The following is a 22,708-nucleotide window of genomic DNA, read 5'->3' on the forward strand; positions in this document are numbered from 1 at the left end:
TTTTTGAGGAACTGCCTTATTGTCTTCCACAGTGGTTGTACCATTTTACATTGCCACCAGCAATGCATAAGGGTTTCCAGTTTCTCCATATCCATGTCAGCACTTACTTTCTGTTTTTGTTTTTTTAACAGCCATTCTAATGGGTGTGAGTGGTGTTTCACTGTGGTTTTGATTTGCATTTTTCTGATGATTTATGATGTTGAGCATATTTTTATGTGCTGTTGGCCGTTTGTATGTCTTTTTTGGAGAAATGTCTGTTCATGTCCCTATTCATGTCCTTCACTCATTTTTAAATTGGGTTTTTGTTGTTGTTATTGAGTTTTAGGAGTTTTGTTCTTTTTTTTGGCTGCGCTGCACGGCTTTTGGGATCTTAGTTCCCTGACCAGGGATCGGACCTGCGCCCTTGGCAGCGAAAGCCTGGAGTCCTAACCACTGGACCGCCAGTGAATTCCCTAGGAGTTCTTTTATATTCTGGATATCAATCCCTTATTAGACACATGAATTGATGTCAAGTATATTCAAAGAACCAGCTTTTAACTTAATTAATTTTCTTTACTGTCTATCTATTTTCTATTTTGTTGATATCTGTTCTCTATTATTTTCTTCTTTTTGGTTTACTTTGCTCTTTTTCTAACTTCTTAAAGTAGAAGCTTTTGTCAGTGAATTTAGATTTTTTTTAATATAAGCACTTAAAGCTATAAGTTTGCCTTGAATCATTGCTTTAGTTGCATTCCACATATTTTGATATTTTGTATTTTCACTTTCATTCACTTAAAAATATTTTCTAATTTCCTCTGTGATTTTATCTTTGACCTATATGAATTATTTAGAAGTCTGCTGTTTCATTCCCAGATATTTGGGGTTTATCTTGATATCTTCTTGTTATTGATTTCTAACTTAAATCCGTTGGGGTATAAGAATATACTCTGATGATTTCAATCCTTTTAAATTTATTGAGCCTTTCTTTATAGTCCAGCATATGAATTATCTTTGTGACTGTATTGTGTGCTATTTTTAATGTATTTTTGAATACGTATTCTATAGTTGTTGGATGCAGTGTTCTATGAAAGTCAGGTTAAGTTGGTAGTGTTGTTCAGAACTTCTATATCTTTAGAGATTTTTGGTTTAATTGGTCTTCAATTACTGGGTAGATTTTTCTTAGGTGAGTTTAGAATGATGTTTTTAGACTAAGGCTGATTATTCCTTTTTACTGACACAAAATCTGTTATCTACCCAATACCCCTGTCAAGAACTGGGATGAAATGTCTGAGATTTTACTCTATTTGGAAGCTAACAAGCTAGCAAGTTTAGGTCTCAGATTTTATTAAAATAGATTTAGACCTAAGATTTTATTAAATAAGGAGTTTATTGCTCCCTGCATAGCAGGAAACATATACTTTTTGTTCACAGACTTCCCTTGTACTCCATGGGGACGATGCCAAGGAGCCTCGGTGTATGCTCTGCATGCAGTAGATTTGGTTCATAGCTAAAGAACCCCAAGGTTAGGGAACCCCAGTTTTTTAAAATGGGTTGCAAACAAACCTGTCCAGCCTTTTGTCCCAGAGTGAGCCTTTATTAACCTGGACAGCAAACATCTGCCTTCTGGCTTGGAGGGAGACATGATCTCCGTCTTCCATGCTATATGAATATCCTTGTGTTGGAGGAACTGATCTTGAGGATGCGACCACTGGTTGACCTGGACACTTGGAGGCTCCTCACCCCTCCTTTGTCTTTGGACTGTACACTCTGCCCACCATTCCCACAGTGGGAGCTGTTTTCAAGGACATAGCCTTGAGAGAGTAAGCTGTTGTTGAGACGATCTGGACTGTGTATGTGACTGAACCCAGTTAAGAACTCTATATAAACTTTTAGGATTCTGGGCGACAGGTACAGAGATCTACTTGTCTTGCAGCCTCCCAAGACAAGCCTCGTTTGTAAGTTCTCTTGTTAAACCTGCCATCTTCCCATCTAGAGTGGTCTGCCTCTTTTCTTTGGTCTCTCCTTGCCCTCTGTGTACAGGGGCCAGTTTCAGATTTCACCTGGGAAGCTCTTGAGGTTACAAACCAACACCTTGAAAATTTATTCTGGAACAAAAGCTATCAGTGCCTCTGCTCACACAGCGAGACCCATGGTGAAATGTCCCCCAATTGTCCTGTGAATCATGATGTTTTCTGGTCTGAGTGTTGGAAACAAGTACTATTCTTGGCCCTGTGAGAGCTCAAGACACTGTTTCTTTTAGTCCTCTTGGATGATTCTTTTCTTGGCCTTGGATAGTTCCCCCACACACTCGGAGTGATCAGTATTTAGGGGAGTTTCTCCAGTGTGACTACCTGCAGATATACAGAGTTCTCTCTGTACAGCTCTTTCCTCTCTGATACTCTCCTGTGTACTCTGTCTTGGCATCCCCATATTCTCAGCTCTGTCTCCTTAACTCTGGATTTCTTCTAGACTCTGCCCAGATTCTTCCTGTGCCTTGGAAAATCTCCAGGCAGTTAGCTGGGGCAGTCATAGGGCTTACCTATGATTTCTTTCACTCTCCTTTGTTGCCTGATATCCAGTGTCTTGAAAGCTTTTGTCCCTATTGCTCCATCTTGGTTGGAAGTGGAAGTCTCTGGCTGCTTTGAGCATTTTCAGCAATTTAATTGTGATGTTCCTTAATATAGTTTTCTTTTCCTCCTCTTCCTCCTCCTCCTCCATTTGTTGATCTTCTTGGATCTGTGAATACATAGTCTTCAGCAAATTTAGAAATTTTTGGCTGTTGTCTCCTTAAATATATTTTCTGTCCCCTTCATTTTGGGTGCTTTTATTGCGTTGTTTTCAAGTGCATTAACCTTTTCTTCTTCAGTGTCTAATCTGCTGTAATTCCAATGTAGTGTATTTTTCACTTGTGCATTGTAGTTTTTAATTTCTAGACACTCAATTTGGTCTTTTCTTATAGTTTCCCTATCTCTTCTTAACAGGTTCATTTTTTTCTTTACATTTTTGAACATATGAATATGGTTATAATGAGTGCCTTAATATCCCTTTCTACTTTTTTTTCCTAATCTTTAAAAATGGGCTGCACGGGCTTCCCTGGTGGTGCAGTGGTTGAGAGTCCACGTGCCGATGCAGGGGACACGGGTTCGTGCCCCAGTCCGGGAAGATCCCACATGCCGCAGAGCGGCTGGGCCCGTGAACCATGGCTGCTGAGCCTGCGCGTGCAGAGCCTGTGCTCCACAACGGGAGAGGCCACAGCAGTGAGAGGCCCGCGTATTGCAAAAAAAAAAAAAAAAAAAAAAAGGGCTGCACAAGCCCTGTGTGAACTCTGGGGATTTCTCCCTCTGATCATTTTATCTGGTTCTTTCCCTGACCTTGGGTATTTCATCACATACATGTGCTGATCACTACTCAGCTGGAGACTTGACCCTCTGCAGCTCTCTCCTCTCTGGTATCCTTCCCTGCAAACTCTAGCTGCCTTGGCCTTTCCAGACTCCCAGCTGTATTTCCTTAATTCAGAGAGATTGTTGGGCTCTGAATGGGTCTCTTTCCTGTACTGCTACCTAGAAACTTTCTCAAGGCGGTAAGCTGGAGCAACTCGTTTCTCCTTTTTTAGGGACTACTGTTCTACACTGCTTGACATCCATCCAAGGTCTGAAAACCGTTTTTTAAAAATAATTTTTTAAAAGTAATTTCAGCTTAGAGGTACTCCATCTTGTCCAGAAGCAGAACTTGGGTTTTAATTTTATAATTATTTTGGTTGTATTATTGAAAACCTTTGTTTATATATTCATTTTATAGAGTTAATTTTTTTTTCTTTTTTTTTTTACAATTCAAGCTATATTTTATAAAATCAAAGGTATATTTATTTTAAAATTAAATTACTAGGGGGAATTCCCTGGTGATCCAGTGGCTAAGACTCCATGCTCCCAATGCAAGGGGCCTGGGTTCAATCCCTGGTCAGGGAACTAGATCCCACATGCTGCAACTAAAGATCTCACATGCTGCAATGAAGATCCTGCATGCTGCAACTAAGACCCGGCGCAGCCAAATAAGTAAATAAATAAATATGTAAAAAATTAAGTTACTAGAAAAATTTAAGATTAAATGTGATTTAAACTTAATTCTTTTTTTTTTTGGCCACACTGCACAGCTTGTGGGATCTTAGTTCCCCGACCAGGGATTGAACTCATGCCCTTGGCAGTGAAAGCATGGAGACCTAACCACTGGACTGCCAGGGAATTCCCTTAATTCTTTTTATAAATTAGAAATTCCACTTTCTTTTAGAAACATTATCAAATTTATCGTATAAAGTTTTAAGGATACATTTTCTACGTATTCAATATATTGTTTGGTTAGTTAATTTTCAGTGAGTTTATGAGATTTGTTTCGTTCCACAGTTAAGAAATAGCATTTCAAAGGTATATTCACACTTTCTAACTCTTTTTGTTGTATAAAGTTATTTTCCTGTAAGCATTAAGAATGTTGATTTTAATCCAAGAGTTGAAATATTCAAAGCATAGTAGGAACTTTATTATTTAGAAAATTGTTTTAATGTCAGTGACTTTTTATTTATTTACTTATTTATTTTTTAGTGACTTTTTAATGTACTTAAAAAAAATTCTCTTACAGATCAGGGGGCTGATTTTGGATGGATCTTCACAGTTAATCCAAGAAGGTCTCAAAAGTGGCTTTCTTCATCCACTTTATGAAAAACGGGACAAGTATAGTGAGCCCATTACTTTACCACTTGATACCTGCAATTTGTCAGAATTATGTGAAATGGCAAAGCATTTACCTTCTCTGAATGAAATGGAACTTCAGACGTTACAATTGATGGAAGATGATATATCTGTTACAGAGCAGGATTTATTTTCACGGATTGTTGAAAACAACTCTAGCTTTACAAAAATGATTACTTTAATGGGACAGAAATACCTGCTGCCACCAAAAAGCAGTTTTCTTTTGTCTGACATTTCTTGTATGTACCCGCTTCTGAGCTGTAAGTAATTATTATGTTTATTATTAGAAAAAGATAATTTTTTTGTGGCCTCAGAAGTCAAGAACAAGTCTGAATGTTGAATGAGTACCAGCATTTTGTGATAGGGTAAACACTTAATTTTCTCAGTGTATTTTCCTTTTAAATTCAATTTTAAAGTGCTGACTTCTGTCTTAAAAATTAAAAAAATTCTTATTACAAACAAAGGGTCAAAAACTTAACTAGTCCCCAAGAGAGTAGACATAGTTACTGTTCTGTACTTAGGAATTCAGGGTACAGTTGGGGTTGACCAAATAACTTTATTTAGCTTTTATTCATAGCAAAGTAGAAACACTTCATATACAAATGTTAATTCCCAAACCATTCCTAGCCTTTTAGGTTACATTTTAAGCTACTGTTCAAGTTTATTATCTAAAGTTTCTCAAAATATTTTCCTGTATAAAGTTAAGAATTTAGATATTTAAGTCCAGAGTCATATACACCTGAATTTGAATTTAGATCTGAAGCTTAACTATGAGTCTTTAGGCACTTCACAAAACTGAGCCTCAGTTTCCTAGTCTATAAAATGGATATGATAATACCTACTTCCAAGGGTAATTTTGGGGATTAGATGAGATAATCTGCATCATGAGCTTAGCTCAGTGATTTATGTTTCTAACAAATTATAACTATTATAATATTCTAAGGGATGATGTAGATAAGAGGTATATTGACCAAATTGAATTTAATCTGCTGTTTAATGTTATTTGGACATTTTTAAGCAAAATTTTACATTATTAACATAACATAGCTTATTAATGAAAAGCTTCTTTTAATTACTTTCAAACCGTCTTATAAATGATTGGTTATTCATGTCACAGTGTCATAAATTCTTCAGGGTAAATGACAAGATAACAAATTAATGAGAAAATCATGCTATATTTGAACATTTTTTTCCCCATTCTTTTTGATCTTTGTTACTCTAATAGTTTAAAAACCATCACTTCCTTATTTTAATTTGCATTCTTTTGATCACTTATGAGATTGTACATTTACAAAAATATACCTCTGTTTATAAAAGGAAAAGGGACAGCTCTTCCTCACAGTAAAATTCCAATTAATAAATGTAGGTAGAATGATGTAACTAGAAAATTTCCATTTGGCACACATCATAGTATTTGGGTGTCAAAATAGTGGATGAAAAGATGAGATGCAGGATATTTGCACAGTCTTAAAATATCTCCCTGCAAAATACTTATTAATTACAAAAGTAAAACTGGAGAAACCTGGCTGACAGCATTTTAACCAAATGATCAAAGGTAGTATCACTAATAATGAGACATTTTGACACTGTGTTTCCTGATAATGGCATGGTGTTTCTCTTGCCAAAAATAAAGAACCTAAATTTAATCACGAGGAAATACCAAACCCAAACTTGAGGGACATTCTATAAAATGACTAGCCAGTAGTCTTCAAAAGTATCAAGGTCATAAAAGACAAAGAAAGACTGAGGAACTTTTCCAGATTGGAGGAAATTTAGGAGACATGGCAACTGAATGCAATGTGTGATCCTGGTCCAGAGAAAAGGACACTAGTAGACTATTGGGGACATTTTGTTGTGGTCAATATATCAGTTAAAAGACAAGTTTTATTTCATGTAAAAAGTTGAAAAACAAAAGCAAAAAACCCACACCTACCCTATCTAGGCTTGAAAGGACCAAGTTAATATGGCTACCAAGACTTATAGGACATTTATAAATCATTGTTGTCTAGCTAAGGGAGCTGTAGTTATTTTTAGGAAGTCTCTGCAATAGGTGAAATTATGTTAAAATCCCAGAGGTACTAAATTATAAGGGGAATCTCTTAATTATTTTAGATAAATTATTTGAATAAATGCCACAAATCCTTTTCTTGCATTCCAGTATATTTGTGTCTGTAGTGAATGCACTTCATTGTTGAAGAACATGTTTAGTTTTTTTTTTTTGCCGTGTGGCATGTGGGATCTTAGTTCCCCAACTAGGGATGGAACCCGTGCCCCCTGCAGTGGAAGTGCAGAGTCCCAACCACTGTACCGCCAGGAAGTCTCAGAACATGTTTAGTTTTTAAAGTGATACGTATAGAAGATATTTTCTGAAATTGTCTCTTTGTTTTCAGGTAAGAAAACATATGATGTAATTGTGATAGATCCACCATGGCAGAACAAATCAGTTAAAAGAAGTAACAGGTAAGTATAAATAATTTATCTATTAGATATGCTTTCTCAAAGCTATTGTCCTTTGTACATTCTAGTTACATATGCTAAAAGCATTACTTTATGATAATAGATTGTCTGAAACTACTAAAACACTTTCGTTTTAAGATTTTAATTCCCTTAGGTAGATAATTCTCTTGAACTAGAACTATATGTAGATGTAGGTTAAGAATGTTAAAAGTAATATATTTATTAATGATTAAGGTTACTGACTGTCCAGTTCAGGGATGTTTCTATAACACCAAAAGGCAACATTTTTGCCTTCTTTGATATCAAATTCTAAAGTTTAGAAATATGTGCCAAAATACAGTATTCCTTAATACTGCTATGAATGAATTGGTCTAGTTCATTCTGAAATTTGTTTTTATTTATGCCACCATTTCGTTTATGTAACCTTTTAGAGTGATAAGTTCAATTAGTTAGTAAGATGACAATCCCTTTTAATAGCTTTTTAAAAAAGTTTTTCCCTCTAGTTCTAGTGAATGTCTTCAGTTGTATTTCCTCTCTCTTCGATTTTCTAGACTGAACAGTTCCTATTACCTTGACTTAAAGTTCGTATGAAATTTCTTCTCCACAATTATCTTGTTATGCTTTTTGTTTATGAGCTGTACCAATAATTGGACTTTTTTCTCTTAAAGTTTCAAGGATCATACAAAGAATTCCTGTAGCTATTCTCTATATGTGTGTATTTGTGCATGTGTGTAGATATCTATGTATATATAATTTTTTTCTGAACTGTATGAGAATAAATTATTTAGGAAGAAGTAAGTTACTCTGGAATATTTTATTCTGTATTTCTTGAAAACAAATATATTAATATTTTCTTATATAATCATAATGTAATTATCAAAATAGGTAATTAATTTTCCTTTTTAATTTTCTAATTTTCCTTTATTAGAAAATTAAAAAGGAAATCATATAGGGAGATACTGTGATATATGTAAATATCTTGTTACCAGTTTTAGCATCTGTGGTAGGTAGAATACTGTTGTCCCCCCTCCCCCCACACCCGCCTCCATGCCCTTGTCCTAATCCCTGGAATTTGTGAATATGTTAGGTTACATGGAAAAGGGGAATTAAAATTGCAAATGGAATTAAGGCTGCTAAGAAAAGGAGATTACTATGCATTATCTGGTTAGGCCAGTCCTTAGTTTAGCTGTAGACAGGAGACCTAACTGAGGGTATTTCTCCCTTTTTTCTTTTCTATTATTTTTTCTTCTCTTCTTTTCTTTCTCCCTTCTCCACCCTCCCCCTGCCCAAGTCTTCTCTCCTCTTCTTTCCTTTAAAAGTATATAGTATATAGAAAAACTAACCAAAAAAAAGAAAAAAAAGAAAAAGGAAAAGTGTATAGTATAAGCATATTTATAGGCTGATGGTAAGGAACTACTAGAGAGGTTGAAAATACAGGAGGGGAGTAATTAGCATCACTAATAGACTAGAAGATGAGAATAAGAGAACACAACTGGAGGGATAAGCTTTAAATATATGAAGCCATGCTATCCTTTAAGAGGAAATGTATAGCAATGGGTAAGTGAAAGCGTATAACCAGGCGGGAGAGGGTTAGGTAGTTGAAGCAGTCCGATGGCTTTTTTTTTTTTTTAATTGATATATGCGTTAACTTCATCTACAAAGAGTGAGTTTGGGCGAGACTTGAAAAGAGATGAAGGTTTGTAGTAGTTGACCAAGGATAAGTAAAAGAATTGATGAGTAGTTTTGAGAACCTAAGAATGGACTTAATTGAGCCAATTCTTCAGTTTAGCATTTTTCTCCACCTGATTTTTTCCATATGAAGAAGTTGAATTGAATTGTGTTGAAATTGAATTGAATTTAAGATTGGAGGTTTGCAGGAGTTATGGGGTGAAAGAGTAAAGGGGAGATTGGAGTTAGGGGTGTAGTGAGAAGGCAGAGGAGTGATTGGTGGTTGGTAGTATGTGAGGAAGAGGAGAAAGTGTGGGCAGGAAGAAACTGATAGACTCAGTAAAGTGGAGGAATGGGGCACTGACTGAATGCTTTGATAAAGTCAAAGAATTGGTGACGGAGAAGAGGTAATGGCCAATCATCAGAAAATCTAGAAACAATAAATGCTGGAGAGGGAGTGGAGAAAAGGGAACCCTCCTGCACTGTTGGTGGGAATGTAAATTGATACAGCCACTATGGAGAACAGTATGGAGGTTCCTTAAAAAACTAAAAATAGAACTGCCATATGACCCAGCAATCTCACTGCTGGGCATATACCCTGAGAAGACCTTAATTCAAAAAGATACATGTACCACAGTGTTCATTGCAGCACTATTTACAATAGCCAGGTCATGGAAGCAACCTAAGTGTCCATCAACAGATGAATGGATAAAGAAGATGTGGTACATATATACAATGGAATATTACTCAGTCATGAAAAGGAACAAAATTGAGTTATTTGTAATGAGGTGGATGGACCTAGAGTCTGTCATACAGAGTGAAGTAAGTCAGAAAGAGAAAAACAAATACTGTATGCTAATGCATGTATATGGAATCTAGAAAAACGGTACTGGTGAACCTAGTGGCAGGGCAGGAATAAAGACACAGCATAGAGAATGGACTTGAGGACACGGTGGGGGGAAGGGGAAGCTGGGACGAAGTGAGAGAGTAGCATTGACATACACATACACTACCAAATGTAAAATAGATAGCTAGTGGGAAGCAGCCACATAGCACAGGGAGATCAGCTTGATGCTTTGTGACGACCTAGAGGGGTGGGATATGGAGGATGGGAGGGAGGCTCAAGAGGGAGGGGATATGGTGATATATGTATACTTATAGCTGATTCACTTTGTTGTACAGCAGAAACTAACACAACATTGTAAAGCAATTATACTCCAATAAAGATGTAAAAAAAAAAAAAAAAGTAATGGCCAGAGATCAGTGTATATGGTTTCAGAAATGGAGCAAGTTTGAGTGATGCCAACGTCCAGGTTTTGGCCACTCGGGATCATTGAAGTGGGGTGAATGCAATTGTATTTATTTAGGGGAAGAATAGGTGAGTGTGTACATTATTTAGCCTGTGCTTTGAAATTGCCCAGGATACTGGCAAGATTTATGTTGGTGAGGTAGAAGGATCTCAGAACTTAAATCCTCACTGAATATGGAGAGTGAGGATGTAATAGGTTCGATAAGGAACATTGGAGGCTAGATAGCGTACTTCTCAAAGAGAAGGGGATTTTACACAAAGGTAGATGGCTGATAGCCTGGAACTGGCAATAGGGGAGCTAGGAGAATACTGACCTCTCCTCTTTCTGTTGTGTGTGTTGGGTGCTGGAGAAAGGGCCACATTGGTTTGATGGGGTATTGTAGACCAAGTAGTGTTTTAGCAAGAGAAACTAGACTTCATACTACTAATGACCAGGAGGTGCAAGACTGTAGAATTTTTTTTGTAATGAAAGCATGAGAGTTTCAGAGAGCCCAGTAGAACTGATTGGGAAGGATGAAAGAAACAAGATGATAGACTGAAGATGTTCGTGGGATATTGAGATAGTAGTTTCAAGACTGTTAATGGGGTCCCTTTGTAATGTACAGATTATCAAACCATAATATTTGCTTAATTTTGGATGTTAGAAAAGCATATAGAAAATATTAGTAAAATTACTGAAACGTAATACATTTAGAAATGATAAAGAAATATGGCTTCATCATTTTAAATTAGTAAAAACTAAAAATATTATTTCTGACTTGCGTGTAATAATGTGTCCACTGGGTGTCAGTGTGGCTTCATATTTAGTTGCACAAATAAATATAGGAGCTTTGTGTCTGTGGAGTCAATGTTATACAGGTCTTCTCCCTGCTTATTTTTCTTTTTCGCAGCAAATTTTGCTAATATTTTTTTCTGTTTATTTTTAGATATAGTTATTTATCACCACTGCAAATAAAGCAGATACCTATCCCTAAGCTGGCTGCTCCAGACTGTCTTGTTGTTACTTGGGTGACGAATAGACAGAAGCACCTACGTTTTGTTAAGGAAGAGCTTTACCCTTCTTGGTCTGTGGAGATAGTTGCTGAATGGCACTGGGTAAAAGTAAGTTTAGAAGTTAATGTATTTGTTAACTTTATTTGTTAATAAGGTGTGACATACAAGTCACATAAAGGTAGCATCTACTTTTTAATGCTTAACATGTCACCACTCTACTCCTTCAACATGGTCTAATTAAAATGTTTACTTTGCTACTAAATACCTTTGTCTTCTTATTCTCAAGACTTTTTACCTATTTGTTCTGTATATTTTTGTAGTAGAATCCCAAACTGCTGGCCTTCAGAAATCACTCGGAGATATCAGGATGACATTTTAAAAAGCTCTGATGTCTGTAGTTTAAGAAACAACAAACAAAAACTTTGGGGAATTTGTCCATCACTAAACATAGAAATTGTCTTACTGTTCATCTTCTTCCTCTTTACTCATCCAAAATTTCAGCTGCCCTTTGTGACTTCTGTCTTTCTTTCTTTTTTCTTCTCCTTCCTCCCTTCCTCCCTTCCTTCCTCCCTTCCTCCCTCCCTCCCTCTCTTCCTTCCTTCCTTCTTTCTTTTTTTCTTATGTTTCTGGGGATGAGAGGGAGATAGCAAAGAAATCTACTGTGGAAGAGTTGGGAAAATGCTAGAAGCAAGGACCTTTTATACTTTAAACCTTAACTTAGTTCCTCAGTGCCTGTTTTTGAAAGAAATGATTCCAACTCTTGGATTGGTTGAATGATCTTTAATATCTTTGCTTGGTATAAAAATACCAAAAAATACAAAAATAAAAGGCATCAGTTCAGAGTTCATTGGACATCCTTTTAAAGATACATTGTCTACCAGGTGAATTCCAGAAAACCCCTCCTAAATTTTAAAAAGGTAAACCAGGTTATTATGGATTGAATGTTTTAACATTTATATAATATTTATATAACTGTATATTCATTTTAGACACAGGTTCTATTTTTATGTGCTTTGTGTACTTTGTAGTGTACTGGAATATCTTCTAAAAGCTGTGTACATTATTTATTTGCACCTATTTTGTGAGACTTGGCAAACAAACACTTAAGTTGTGTCTTTGCTTTTACAGTTGTGCTTTGGGCTTAGCTTTGGTTGATTTGCTGTAGGACCATAACAGGAATATAAAACTCCATTCCACTCTGTCTATTATGGCAGTTCTTTTATAATCAGAGACTGAGGCCAAAGTCACGAAAAGGTTACCTTCTGAAATCAAAACCAGTAAAATGCTAATACATGAAAACTAAGACTGTTCATTTCTGGTAGTAATCAGTTCTATGAGATGGTATGATATGACTATAGCTTAAAACAAAAATATGTTTTATGAAATACTTATTAGGTAATTGAACATATTGTTATATCAGAAGGAGTAATCTGCATTGAGTATAAAGGATATCCAAAGAATAAGAATTTGCCAGTGTTTATACAGTGCTGTGTGGAATAGATGCTGTTTCTCGTGGGCCCTAGAGGTGATAAAAGGACTTGGTTTTTTAGATACCTCGATATAGGGTAAAGGGTTCCACAGAGAATAGATATGAATATTCTGATAGTGAAAATATTTTCTTCCATGCTTAATTAATGATTTGATATTGTTATTATAAATTGTGTTTTGAGTTTGATTAGCTAAAGTGAGTCTTTGGGAGTCTGATCACTCCAGGATGAAATGATAAGATTGAATTTCTGGATTTATAATGTCAAGAAATTGGACCACGTATTGTCTATCTCATCAATCCCTGAGCTTCTTTCATTATTAATTTTAGCTCTGACAGTATTTAATGCCATCGTTTTCTATAAGTAAAGGAAAATACTTTATTGTAATTGACTTAGTCACATTGCCAGTAATAGGTAAATGTTATTTGAACAAATAAATGAATTAATGATGGCATGGTTTCCAATAATAAATTTTAATGAAAAATAGAGGTTTTTGTGTGCAAGATGATAAAATGATACTTAAAATTTTTTAGTCCTTCATAGCTGCCTTGTCCATTATGGTAGTCACTAGCAGTATGTAGCTCTTCAGCACTTGAAATGTGGCTAGTCCAAATTGAGACGTGGTGCTAAATGTAAAATATAAGTGTTTTGGATTTAAAAGACTTAGTATGAAAGAAAGAATATAACATACCTCATAATTTTTTTAATTGATTACATATTGAAATGGTAATATTTTAGATATGTTAGGTTAAATTAAAAATTATTTAAAACTTAAAATACAATTAAAATTAATTTTGCCTCATTCTTTTTGCTTTTTTAAATGTTGGTACTAGAAAATCTAAATTACATGTATGGCTTAAACTTGTAGCCCACATTATATTTTTATTGGACTGCGGTAGCCTTGAGGTTTAATACTTCTTTTTCTTTGGTGAAAATTGTATAGTGGTAGGAAAAAAAACCCAGTCCTTTTCCTGGATATTTACAGATGTATGGGTTGTTTTTGTTTTTGACTCCTTTTTATCAGATCACCAGTTCAGGAGAGTTTGTGTTCCCATTAGATTCTCCACACAAAAAGCCTTACGAAGGTCTTATACTGGGAAGAGTTCGAGAAAAAGCTGCTTTACCATTAAGGTAGGAAAGGTGATTTTTCAAAATTGTATAAATGTATTGATTTTAAGGCTTTTAAAAGTTATTAATACAGTGATCATTAGTTTTTGTTAATTTTTACATTTTTGAAAATCTGAAAATGGCCGAGATAAGTGTGAATGGTACGGCACATGAAATTTTATATTATCTTTTGCTTTATGTAATGTGTAAGAGTCATTATTGCAGAAAAGGAAACTATCTGAAATTTCTTAATACTTAGGTTGTTGATTTCCATTATTTCTATTCTTAAATTTATTATAAATTCAGATACTATTGGAAAGTTGAAAAAAAATCAAGGCAACTGTGGCTTATATGTAAAAAATTGTCCTCTAAAATATAATTTACGTTTTTGTTCTGTTTTAATAGGAATGCAGGTGTAAAAGAGCTCCCCATTCCAGATCACAAGTTAATTGTCAGTGTGCCCTGTACGCTTCACTCACATAAGCCACCTCTTGCTGGTATGTTTTTATAAAATAGTTATGACTTATGTGAAATTGACAAAAGGGTTGAATGTATTGATAGTATTTGAATAGTCTAGAAATTTGGAAATTAAATCAGATATATGTTATTTTAATTAATATTATAAAATCATATAGCAGAATTTATGGAATAGAGAATAGATTTTTTTTTGCTACAGAAAGCTTTATTGTTTCCAATTGGTCCGTAGCTTGGGAGAGGGCTCCAGCCGGTTACATAGCTGCCTAGTGGCAGCACGGAGAGGCTCAGGCAGAGGCCCTGAAACCAGGAGGTAGAATCGGGCCCTCAAGGGCCGCTGGGCTCGAAGGCTACTGGTCCTAAGTACTTGCCTAGCCCTGGCTGGGGGCTGGCCAGCCTGCGGAGGTTGGTCAGGTGGTCATCCATCTTCTTGAGTCTCACCTCCTTATCCAGGAGGTGGCTCCCCAGGAAGGCACAGAGATGGTCTGTGTGGGAAGAACCCAGGGCATGCAAACCCAAAAGGGCCTGGTTCAGGTTCTTCTCCGAGCCCATGGCAGCTTCTGTGGTGTCCAGGGCTTTGCCCCGCTCATCTTGGGGCGGCTTCGGCATGTCCCGGAAGAGGGCGCTGCTGCCACACTGGTTTTGCATCTTGGAGAGGTGCTGGGCCAACCCGCAGAAGGAGGCAGGGCCCTGGCCCTCCAGAGCCGCGTTGTGGCGCTCGGAGCAGAAGCCCTGAGAGAGGTAGGTGTAGCAGGCCCGCGGATGCAGGTCCACCAGGCGGCTGACCGCACCCTCCACTTGGGTGGAATAATTCTCACGAATCTGGGAGGTCATCGTGGGTGGCACTAAGGAGCTGACCGCAAAAGTGGTGTTGTTTGGTCCCGGAGGTCGCAACTGGAAAAGGGTCTGGAGGGTGGTTGGTGGTTGGAAAAAGGGTCTGTTATGTTAAAACACTGTTGAAGTGGAGACGGAGCAGCGTGACCACCCAGTGCACCCATGCAGATTAGTCCTACATTACCTCAGCCTTTCCTCTTCGCCACTTTTTAGGTTCCCCTTACTAACTGGGTTGTTATCCCATCACTGCCCTCAGCAGAATGAAGACTGATGGTGCATGTGAGGACTAGTTCTGCTAGGTGCTTTATTGTACTCTCAGGGTTCTATCCCTTGCTGGCTCTAAAGCCAAGAGCACAGAAAGCAGTCAGCGAGATGGTCAACTATCAAGAATTCCCTTGATAGTTGGTAGATACTCTCAGTTTTATGTTGAGTTGGTGTTGCTTTTCTGAACCATTGGAAAGGTAATTGCTGCAGCCTGCAATTCTTACTAGTCTTAATGCTTTAGTATAATGTCTATCATTTAATGAAGCTAAGCAGCAAGGAATAGTGGAAAGCTTTAGCTTTTCAGATTGACTAACATGAGTTTGAATCCTGGTTCTGCTACGTGAGCAAGTTACTCTAATAATTTTCCACCTGAAAGTCGACATTTGAAGGGGGAATAATGATATTTAATCTTTCAGAGTTGTGAGGATTGTTTATATTTGAAATTCTGTAGCATATAGTAGAAGATCAGTAAATGCTAAATTTTTCAAGTGAAAGAATAAAAAAATAGGAATGTAATAGGAATAGGAATATGAGAGATACTGAATTTGACATTCAAAGTTTACTGTTAAAATTTTTTCTTTAGAAATATATATTTTATTAATTTGGTGGTCCTGGCTTAAATCAAAACTTTCAAGCTGCCACTCAGGAAGACTATAGGCTATCAGCTTATCACCTGATTTTGCAGAATATGGGATAGTTCATGAGCTAGGATACATAGAAAGGTGAATTCAAATTCCCAAGAGAATGCTTATTGGTAGCATTTAAGATTTCTATTATCTTAAATTGTTTATACTGAGAGTCTTTAGTGTTAATTCATTTGAGAAATGTTCAGATGTCTACCTGTTGATCCATTCTTTGACTTAGAGGGATTCTTAGTGAATAATTGCCTGTAAACTTTGGACTGTTATAGATTCTTTAATGCAGTAAACATTTGACTTAAATGACAAGTGTAGCTGTACTGTTCTTTGACAAAAAAATTATGTTTGCCACCAGTTATACTCATTGGAGGAAATCTAATTTGTATTCTTCTCATTTGAATTTTCTTTATCATTTGGTGAGTACCAAAGCTTAATTTAGGGTTTGTCTTAGGGCTTATTTTTTTACTTTTAAAAATCCAAGCGCCAGACCCAAAAAACCTTTCATTCCCAAATGATAAACTATTTCTTAATTCATTTTACATAGATTATGTTTAAAGAGTAGTCTTAAGATATAAGGTTTTAGGGCTTCCCTGGTGGCGCAGTGGTTGAGAGTCCGCCTGCCAGTGCAGGGGATGCGGGTTCGTGCCCCGGTCCGGGAGGATCCCACATGCCGCGGAGCGGCTGGGCCTGTGAGCCATGGCCCCTGAGCCTGCGCGTCCGGAGCCTGTGCTCTGAAACGGGAGAGGCCACAACAGAGAGGCCCGCGTACCGCAAAACAAACAAACAAAAAAGAAACAAAATATAAGGTTTTATAAAATAGTGAGTAAAATTAGTCTTTTATTAATACTAATAAAAATTAGTACATATTACGGCCTGTAGTTATGAAGTGCAGTTCTGCTGTGTTCCCAGTAGAGCGCAGCACAAACACATTTTTAGCATTGAGAATATTTAAAAAGAAAAGTTAGATTTTGGGGGGGGGAATCTTGTGTGACTCAATATATGTTATTCTTATGTTTTGGTTAAGTACTGGTAGACAAGAAGTATTTATAATCCTTTATTTTTGAGTTCATGTTACTGGATAGCAAGTGCCTGTATTTTGGATACAGAGCCACACAAAGCCATCAGAAAGCAACTTGCAGATTTCTGCAGTATATTTTACTCTGAAGTGAGAGAGTGGCATGGACATATATACACTACCAAATGTAAGATAGATAGCTAGTGGGAAGCAGCTGCATAGCACAGAGAGATCAGCTCAGTGCTTTGTGTCCACCTAGAGAGCTGGGATAGGGAGGGTGGGAGGGAGGTGCAAGAGGGAGGGGATATTGGGATATATGTATATATATAGCTAATTCACTTTGTGATACAGCAGAAACTAACACAACATTGTAAAGCAATTATACTCCAATAAAGATGTTAAAAATAAATAAAAATAAATAAAATAGTATTTTACTCTAAATCATAACCCTAGGATTTGGGATAATACATGTTCCCTATATAATGCTTAGAACTTTTACATGTAAATGTTCTTAAACTGCTTTATGCCAATTCACAAAATGAAATGTTCTCTCTTTTGCTTTTAGAAACACCAATTTTTTTTCTTTTAACATGTTTTAATTTGTTATTTCTACTGCAAAATGTAAAAAACACCAAATTGGAAGCATATTCTGTTTCAAAATGAGACATTTACTCTTTTTAAGTTTTGAAATTTCTTCCTATAGACTGAAACATAAGCCAACAATAGCTATGGCTTATAACCTAACATAAATGTATAATATTTTAAGTTTAAAGATTTAAGGTAGGAAAATCATGAAATAAAAGTATTTGAATGAAAATTTTGTTTTTCATATTGTACCTTAGAGGAATTTCTACTCCTTTTTACTACTTTACTTGCAACAATTTGTATCTGAACAGTTAAATATAGTTTGATGAGATTTTATGCACTGACATTTGAGCTGCTTTTCCCCCAGCCATACCCTTTGCTCCCAAGCAGAAGGGGAATGACAGGCTATGTATGAATTACTTCCTCTCCATTGGTTACAAGTATGTTTTACTAATGCCAGATGTTATGTAATTATTTATATATATTGTCATACTCACATTTAAATTTATACATTTGAATTTGCTTTTTTAAAATTGAGATAATTGACATATAACATTGTATTAGTTTCAGGTGTACAACATAGTGATTCAAGATATATATACATATTCACTGATCACAATAAGCCTATACATGGTTACAAAATTTTTTTCCTGTGATGAGAAGTTTTAAGATCTTGCATTTTCTTTTAAATTGATATTTAAAATTAGTAAGAATAAAATATTCCCATTAATTTGCCTCTATTTCTTTTGCTTTGTTTTGAAATTAAACATATGTGGTTAACAGTACAAAAACATTACTCCTTGATTTTCTGTGTTTCTCAGCTAGAAAGGAAAAAAGCCATGCAGAAATGTGTTCCATTGATAAAGTAGAAGGTGATAAATGGGTTTAGGTTTCATGTATTTTTCCACTCCAAGTACCTGGCCATCTTTTTCTATTAGCTAGTGAACTCTTAGAAGACATGGATATCTATTTCTTTTGTTAAGTCCCATAGCACTTATAATGGGTGCTCAGAAATAGTAAACATTAAAAATTTATTTATTTATTTATTTATCTAGGCTGTGCCAGGTCTTAGTTGTGGCATGCAGGCTTCTTAGTTGCGGCATGCATGCAGAATCTCATTCCCCGACCAGGGATCAAACCTGGTCTCCCTGCATTGGGAGCACAGAGTCTTACCCACAGGACCACCAGGGAAGTCCCTCAGAAATAGTAAACATTATTGACTGGCTGATTCCAGTTTAGACTCCAGTTTAAAATTCCAAAATAGAGTTGCTAACATCTTTGTACCAAAGAACTGAACAAGCAGAAACAAGAAAACAAAACCTTGCCTTCAGTATAAGCTTAGACCACATTAAAAGTGAATTGAGGCCAGTAAGGCATTGAATTCATGGGGCAAAAATGGAAAAGTGATATAAAAGTTTATTGTTCTAAGACTCTGGGGAAATTTTTCTCACTCAAGTTTAATAGCATTTAATTATATACTTATGAAAGGACTAGAAGTCTCATGTAAGCATCACCTAGAAGCTATCAAAGCCCAGATTTGAGTTTGGTGAGTTATAGACAATGAATACTTTAAATTCTTTGATTTTTGATAATCAGGACCAGTGCTTTCAGACAAATGAACAATTATTTTACTGTGAGATCAGCTGAAGAACATGAAATATACATTTTAAAATATATTATCTTTCACATCTAACCTATATCAAGTATTTCTAAGGAATCCTTATCATTGCTAAAGGGAATTTGATGGGTTTCTTCCAAGCTCAGTCTTATATAGCAATTAAGAACTATATTTTGCCAGTTCCAGTGACTTTTCATCCCTGAATCGTTATTTTCATACTCGGTTTCTGTCGTAGAATATACATATATCAAAAAAATATAGCTAACCAGCAATGTGATAAAGGTTAAATTGATTTAAATATTTGTTATTCAAATGAGCATGTGCTTTAAAAAAAAGCTTCTACGGTATTCTCTTTTTTTCTGTTAGTGTAGATCACAGCTGTTTAGCCAAGGTATAGATGAGATGCCATTTTCCTAACAAAATATAATTTTCAGTAGTTATGAATACATTGAATAAGGAATACTTAACTGTGGAAATAATATGGTGAAATTTTAGGTAAAGAAAGATCTGTAATTTGGAAGTGAAGGAGTGTTCTCAGTACTACCAAGTTATAGCTGAGGAGGTAGAGTTATTTGTTAGATATATGTTCTGAATATTTCTCTGTGTTTCCAACTCTTACACTAAAGTATGTTTTTGCAGAGACTTATGTTTTATCTTAGTTTTTAAAGTGGGTTGTCTTTGTATTGTTCCTATAGACTTTTTTTCATGCATGGATTACATTTATTAAAAAGTAAATTAAGTTAGTACTCAGGAGCTATGTCAGCATTATTGAAGACTGAAAAGTTACCGATGTGGGTGTTAAAATCCTCATTTCTTATCTACAAATGAAAACTGATAAATCAGGACTATTGAAAGTGCTGATGGTATTGATCCCAATCTCAAGGGTGTTTATTTCAAATGACTTTCTAACTATAAATAGTAAAGCCTGTGATGAAATCCTTGAAATTAACTTGCCTTTTTTTTTTTTTAAGGAAGCATCCCTGCTTTTCTACTCTTCACTGCTAAAGGAAATTGATTCCTTCCTTAATAATAATTTTCGTGTTATTTTCTCTTTTTTTTTCTGGACAGAGGTTCTAAAAGACTATATCAAGCCAGAGGGGGAATGTTTGGAATTGTTTGCGCGAAATTTACAGCCAGGTTGGACTAGTTGGGGCAATGAAGTTCTCAAATTTCAACATGTGGATTATTTTGTTGCCCTGGAGTCTAAAAGTTGACTATGTTCTTAAAATTGTGTTTTTCTTCAGTTTTTCCTCACTCCTTCTCTGTTCATTCTAATAGATTTTTCCTTTTATTACCAACTAGTATGCTTAGAGATGTAAACAGGACTTGGTTTTTCAGCAAAATGATTAGAAGTGACTAGCTGTCATATAATTTTGAGATGAATTTTACTTCAGTTGCACTAGTATTTCACATTATTCTGGGCTCTACAAATAAAGAGGTAAGCAGTTAGAACGATGGCAAGACTTTGTTACTGAAAAAGTTCAGAAAGCATGCACTATGGACCTGAAGTCACAATTCTATATATGGGTGTGTTTTGTTTGGCCCATATGGTGTTGTAAAAAAATTTGGAGCCATCATTCTAAAAAATCAGGAAATTTCACATAATAAGTCCATATTTCTGCCTTGCTTTAAACGTCAGAAACTCTGGCTACACTGCAGCCTGTGTTCTTTCCTGGCATCAGTCTGTGGGACCCAGTGGTGGCAGCATATTTGGGAAGGGCCATGTACTCTCCAGTTTACCACAGTAACCCTTGTCCCATGCCACTCACTTATATTGCCTTCCTGACCCCTGTACAACCTGAATTTAGAACATCTAGTATACTGCTACATTCTGGAAAATGTATTCAAAGACCTGCTAAGTACTGCATCATTGTACTGAGTTCATGAAACATTTTTTGGAGGGTTTTAAATTTCATTCAGGGTCACTTTTCAATTACTTTTTAGTTTTGCTTGTTTTTCTAGAAGAAAAATAAATTCTTAATAATGTCAGAAAGTAAACACTGCTTGGACTTAATTGATATTTATAGAACATTCCATCCAAAAGCAGCAGAATACACATTCTTCTCAAGTGCACATGGAACATTCTCCAGGATAGATCACATGCTGGGCCACAAAGCAAACCTTGGTAAATTTAAGAAAATTGAAATCATATTAAGCATCCTTTCCAACCACACTGCTATGAGATTAGAAATCAACTACAAGGAAAAAACTGTAAAAAACACAAACATGGGACTTCCCTGGTGGCGCAGTGGTTAAGAATCCACCTGCCAATGCAGAGGACATGGGTTCAAGCCCTGGTCCGGGAAGATCCCACATGCTGTGGAGCAACTAAGCCCATGTGCCACAACTACTAAGCCTGCATTCTAGAGCTCATGAGCCACAACTACTGAGTCTGTGTGCCACAACTACTGAAGCCTGATCACCTAGAGCCAGTGCTCCGCAACAAGAGAAGCCACCACAATGAGAAGCCTGTGCACTGCAACGAAGAGTAGCCCCTGCTCACTGCAACTAGAGGAAGCCTGCATGAAGCAATGAAGACCCAACACAGCCAAAAATAAATAAATAAGTAAATATTTGAAAAAAAAAAACCCCACAAACATGTGGAGGTTGAACAATGTTACTAAACAACCAATGGATCATCTAAGAAAGAGGAAATAAAAAAATACTTAGAGACAAATGAAAACAAAAACATGATAATACAAAACCTTTGGGATACAGCAAAAGCAATTCTAAGAGGGAAGTTTATGCCAATACAGTCTTACCTCAGGAAACGAAAAATCTCAACTAAACAACATAACCTTACACCTAAAGCAACTAGAGAGAAAAGAACAAACAAAACCCAAAGTTAGTAGAAGGAAAGAAATCATAAAGATCACAGAGCAGAAATAAATAGAGATGAACAAAACAATAGAAAAGATAAGTGAAACTAAAATCTTGTTCTTTGAAAGGATAAACAAAATTGATAAACCTTTAGATTCATCAAGAAAAAAGGGAAAGGGCTCAAATCAATAAAATTAGAAGTGAAAAAGGAGAAGTTACAACTGACACCACAGAAATACAAAGGAATCATAAGAGAGTACTACAAGCAACTGTATGCCAATGAAATGGACAACCTGGAAGAAATGCCCAAATTCTTAGAAAGGTACAATCTTTCAAGACTAAACCATGAAGAACAGACCAATCACAGACCAATATGAACAGACCAATCACAAGTACTGAAATTGAAACTGTGATTAAAAAACGTCCGACAAACAAAAGTGCAGGACCAGATGAATTCTATCTATCACAGGTGAATTCTGTCAAACACTTAGAAAAGAGTTAACCCTTATCCTTCTGAAACTATTCCAAAAAATTACAGAGGCAGGAAAACTCCCAAACTCATTCTGTGAGGCCACCATCACCCTGATACCAAAACAAGACAAAGATACTACAAAAAAAGAGAAAATTACAGGTCAATATCATTGATGAACATAAATACAAAAATCCTCAACAAAATACTGGCATACCTAATCCAACAATACGTTAAAGGGTTCATACACCA

At 36.0% G+C, this 22,708-nt stretch overlaps 1 protein-coding gene across 5 annotated transcripts in view; it reads left to right on the plus strand.

Annotated features, from left to right (window-relative positions):
- The window catches only part of METTL4 (methyltransferase 4, N6-adenosine), a 28,283-nt gene extending 7,118 nt beyond the window's left edge, over positions 1-21,165 (plus strand). For 3 of the 5 annotated variants that reach the window (XM_022551148.2, XM_022551147.2, XM_022551149.3), the window contains exons 4-9: positions 4,609-4,978; positions 7,109-7,178; positions 11,079-11,253; positions 13,657-13,763; positions 14,145-14,236; positions 20,236-21,165. In XM_022551148.2, the coding sequence (XP_022406856.1) occupies positions 4,609-4,978; positions 7,109-7,178; positions 11,079-11,253; positions 13,657-13,763; positions 14,145-14,236; positions 20,236-20,381 (960 nt within the window). In that variant the 3' untranslated portion in view covers positions 20,382-21,165. The other 2 variants (XR_002641630.3, XM_022551150.3) reach the window with 2 other exon arrangements.
- The last annotated feature ends 1,543 nt before the right edge of the window (positions 21,166-22,708 follow it).

This window comes from Delphinapterus leucas, chromosome 14, assembly GCF_059928025.1.
Source record: "Delphinapterus leucas isolate spDelLeu-1000000601 "Yukka" chromosome 14, BTC_Dleu_Yukka2, whole genome shotgun sequence".
NCBI classification, from domain to species: Eukaryota; Metazoa; Chordata; class Mammalia; order Artiodactyla; family Monodontidae; genus Delphinapterus; species Delphinapterus leucas.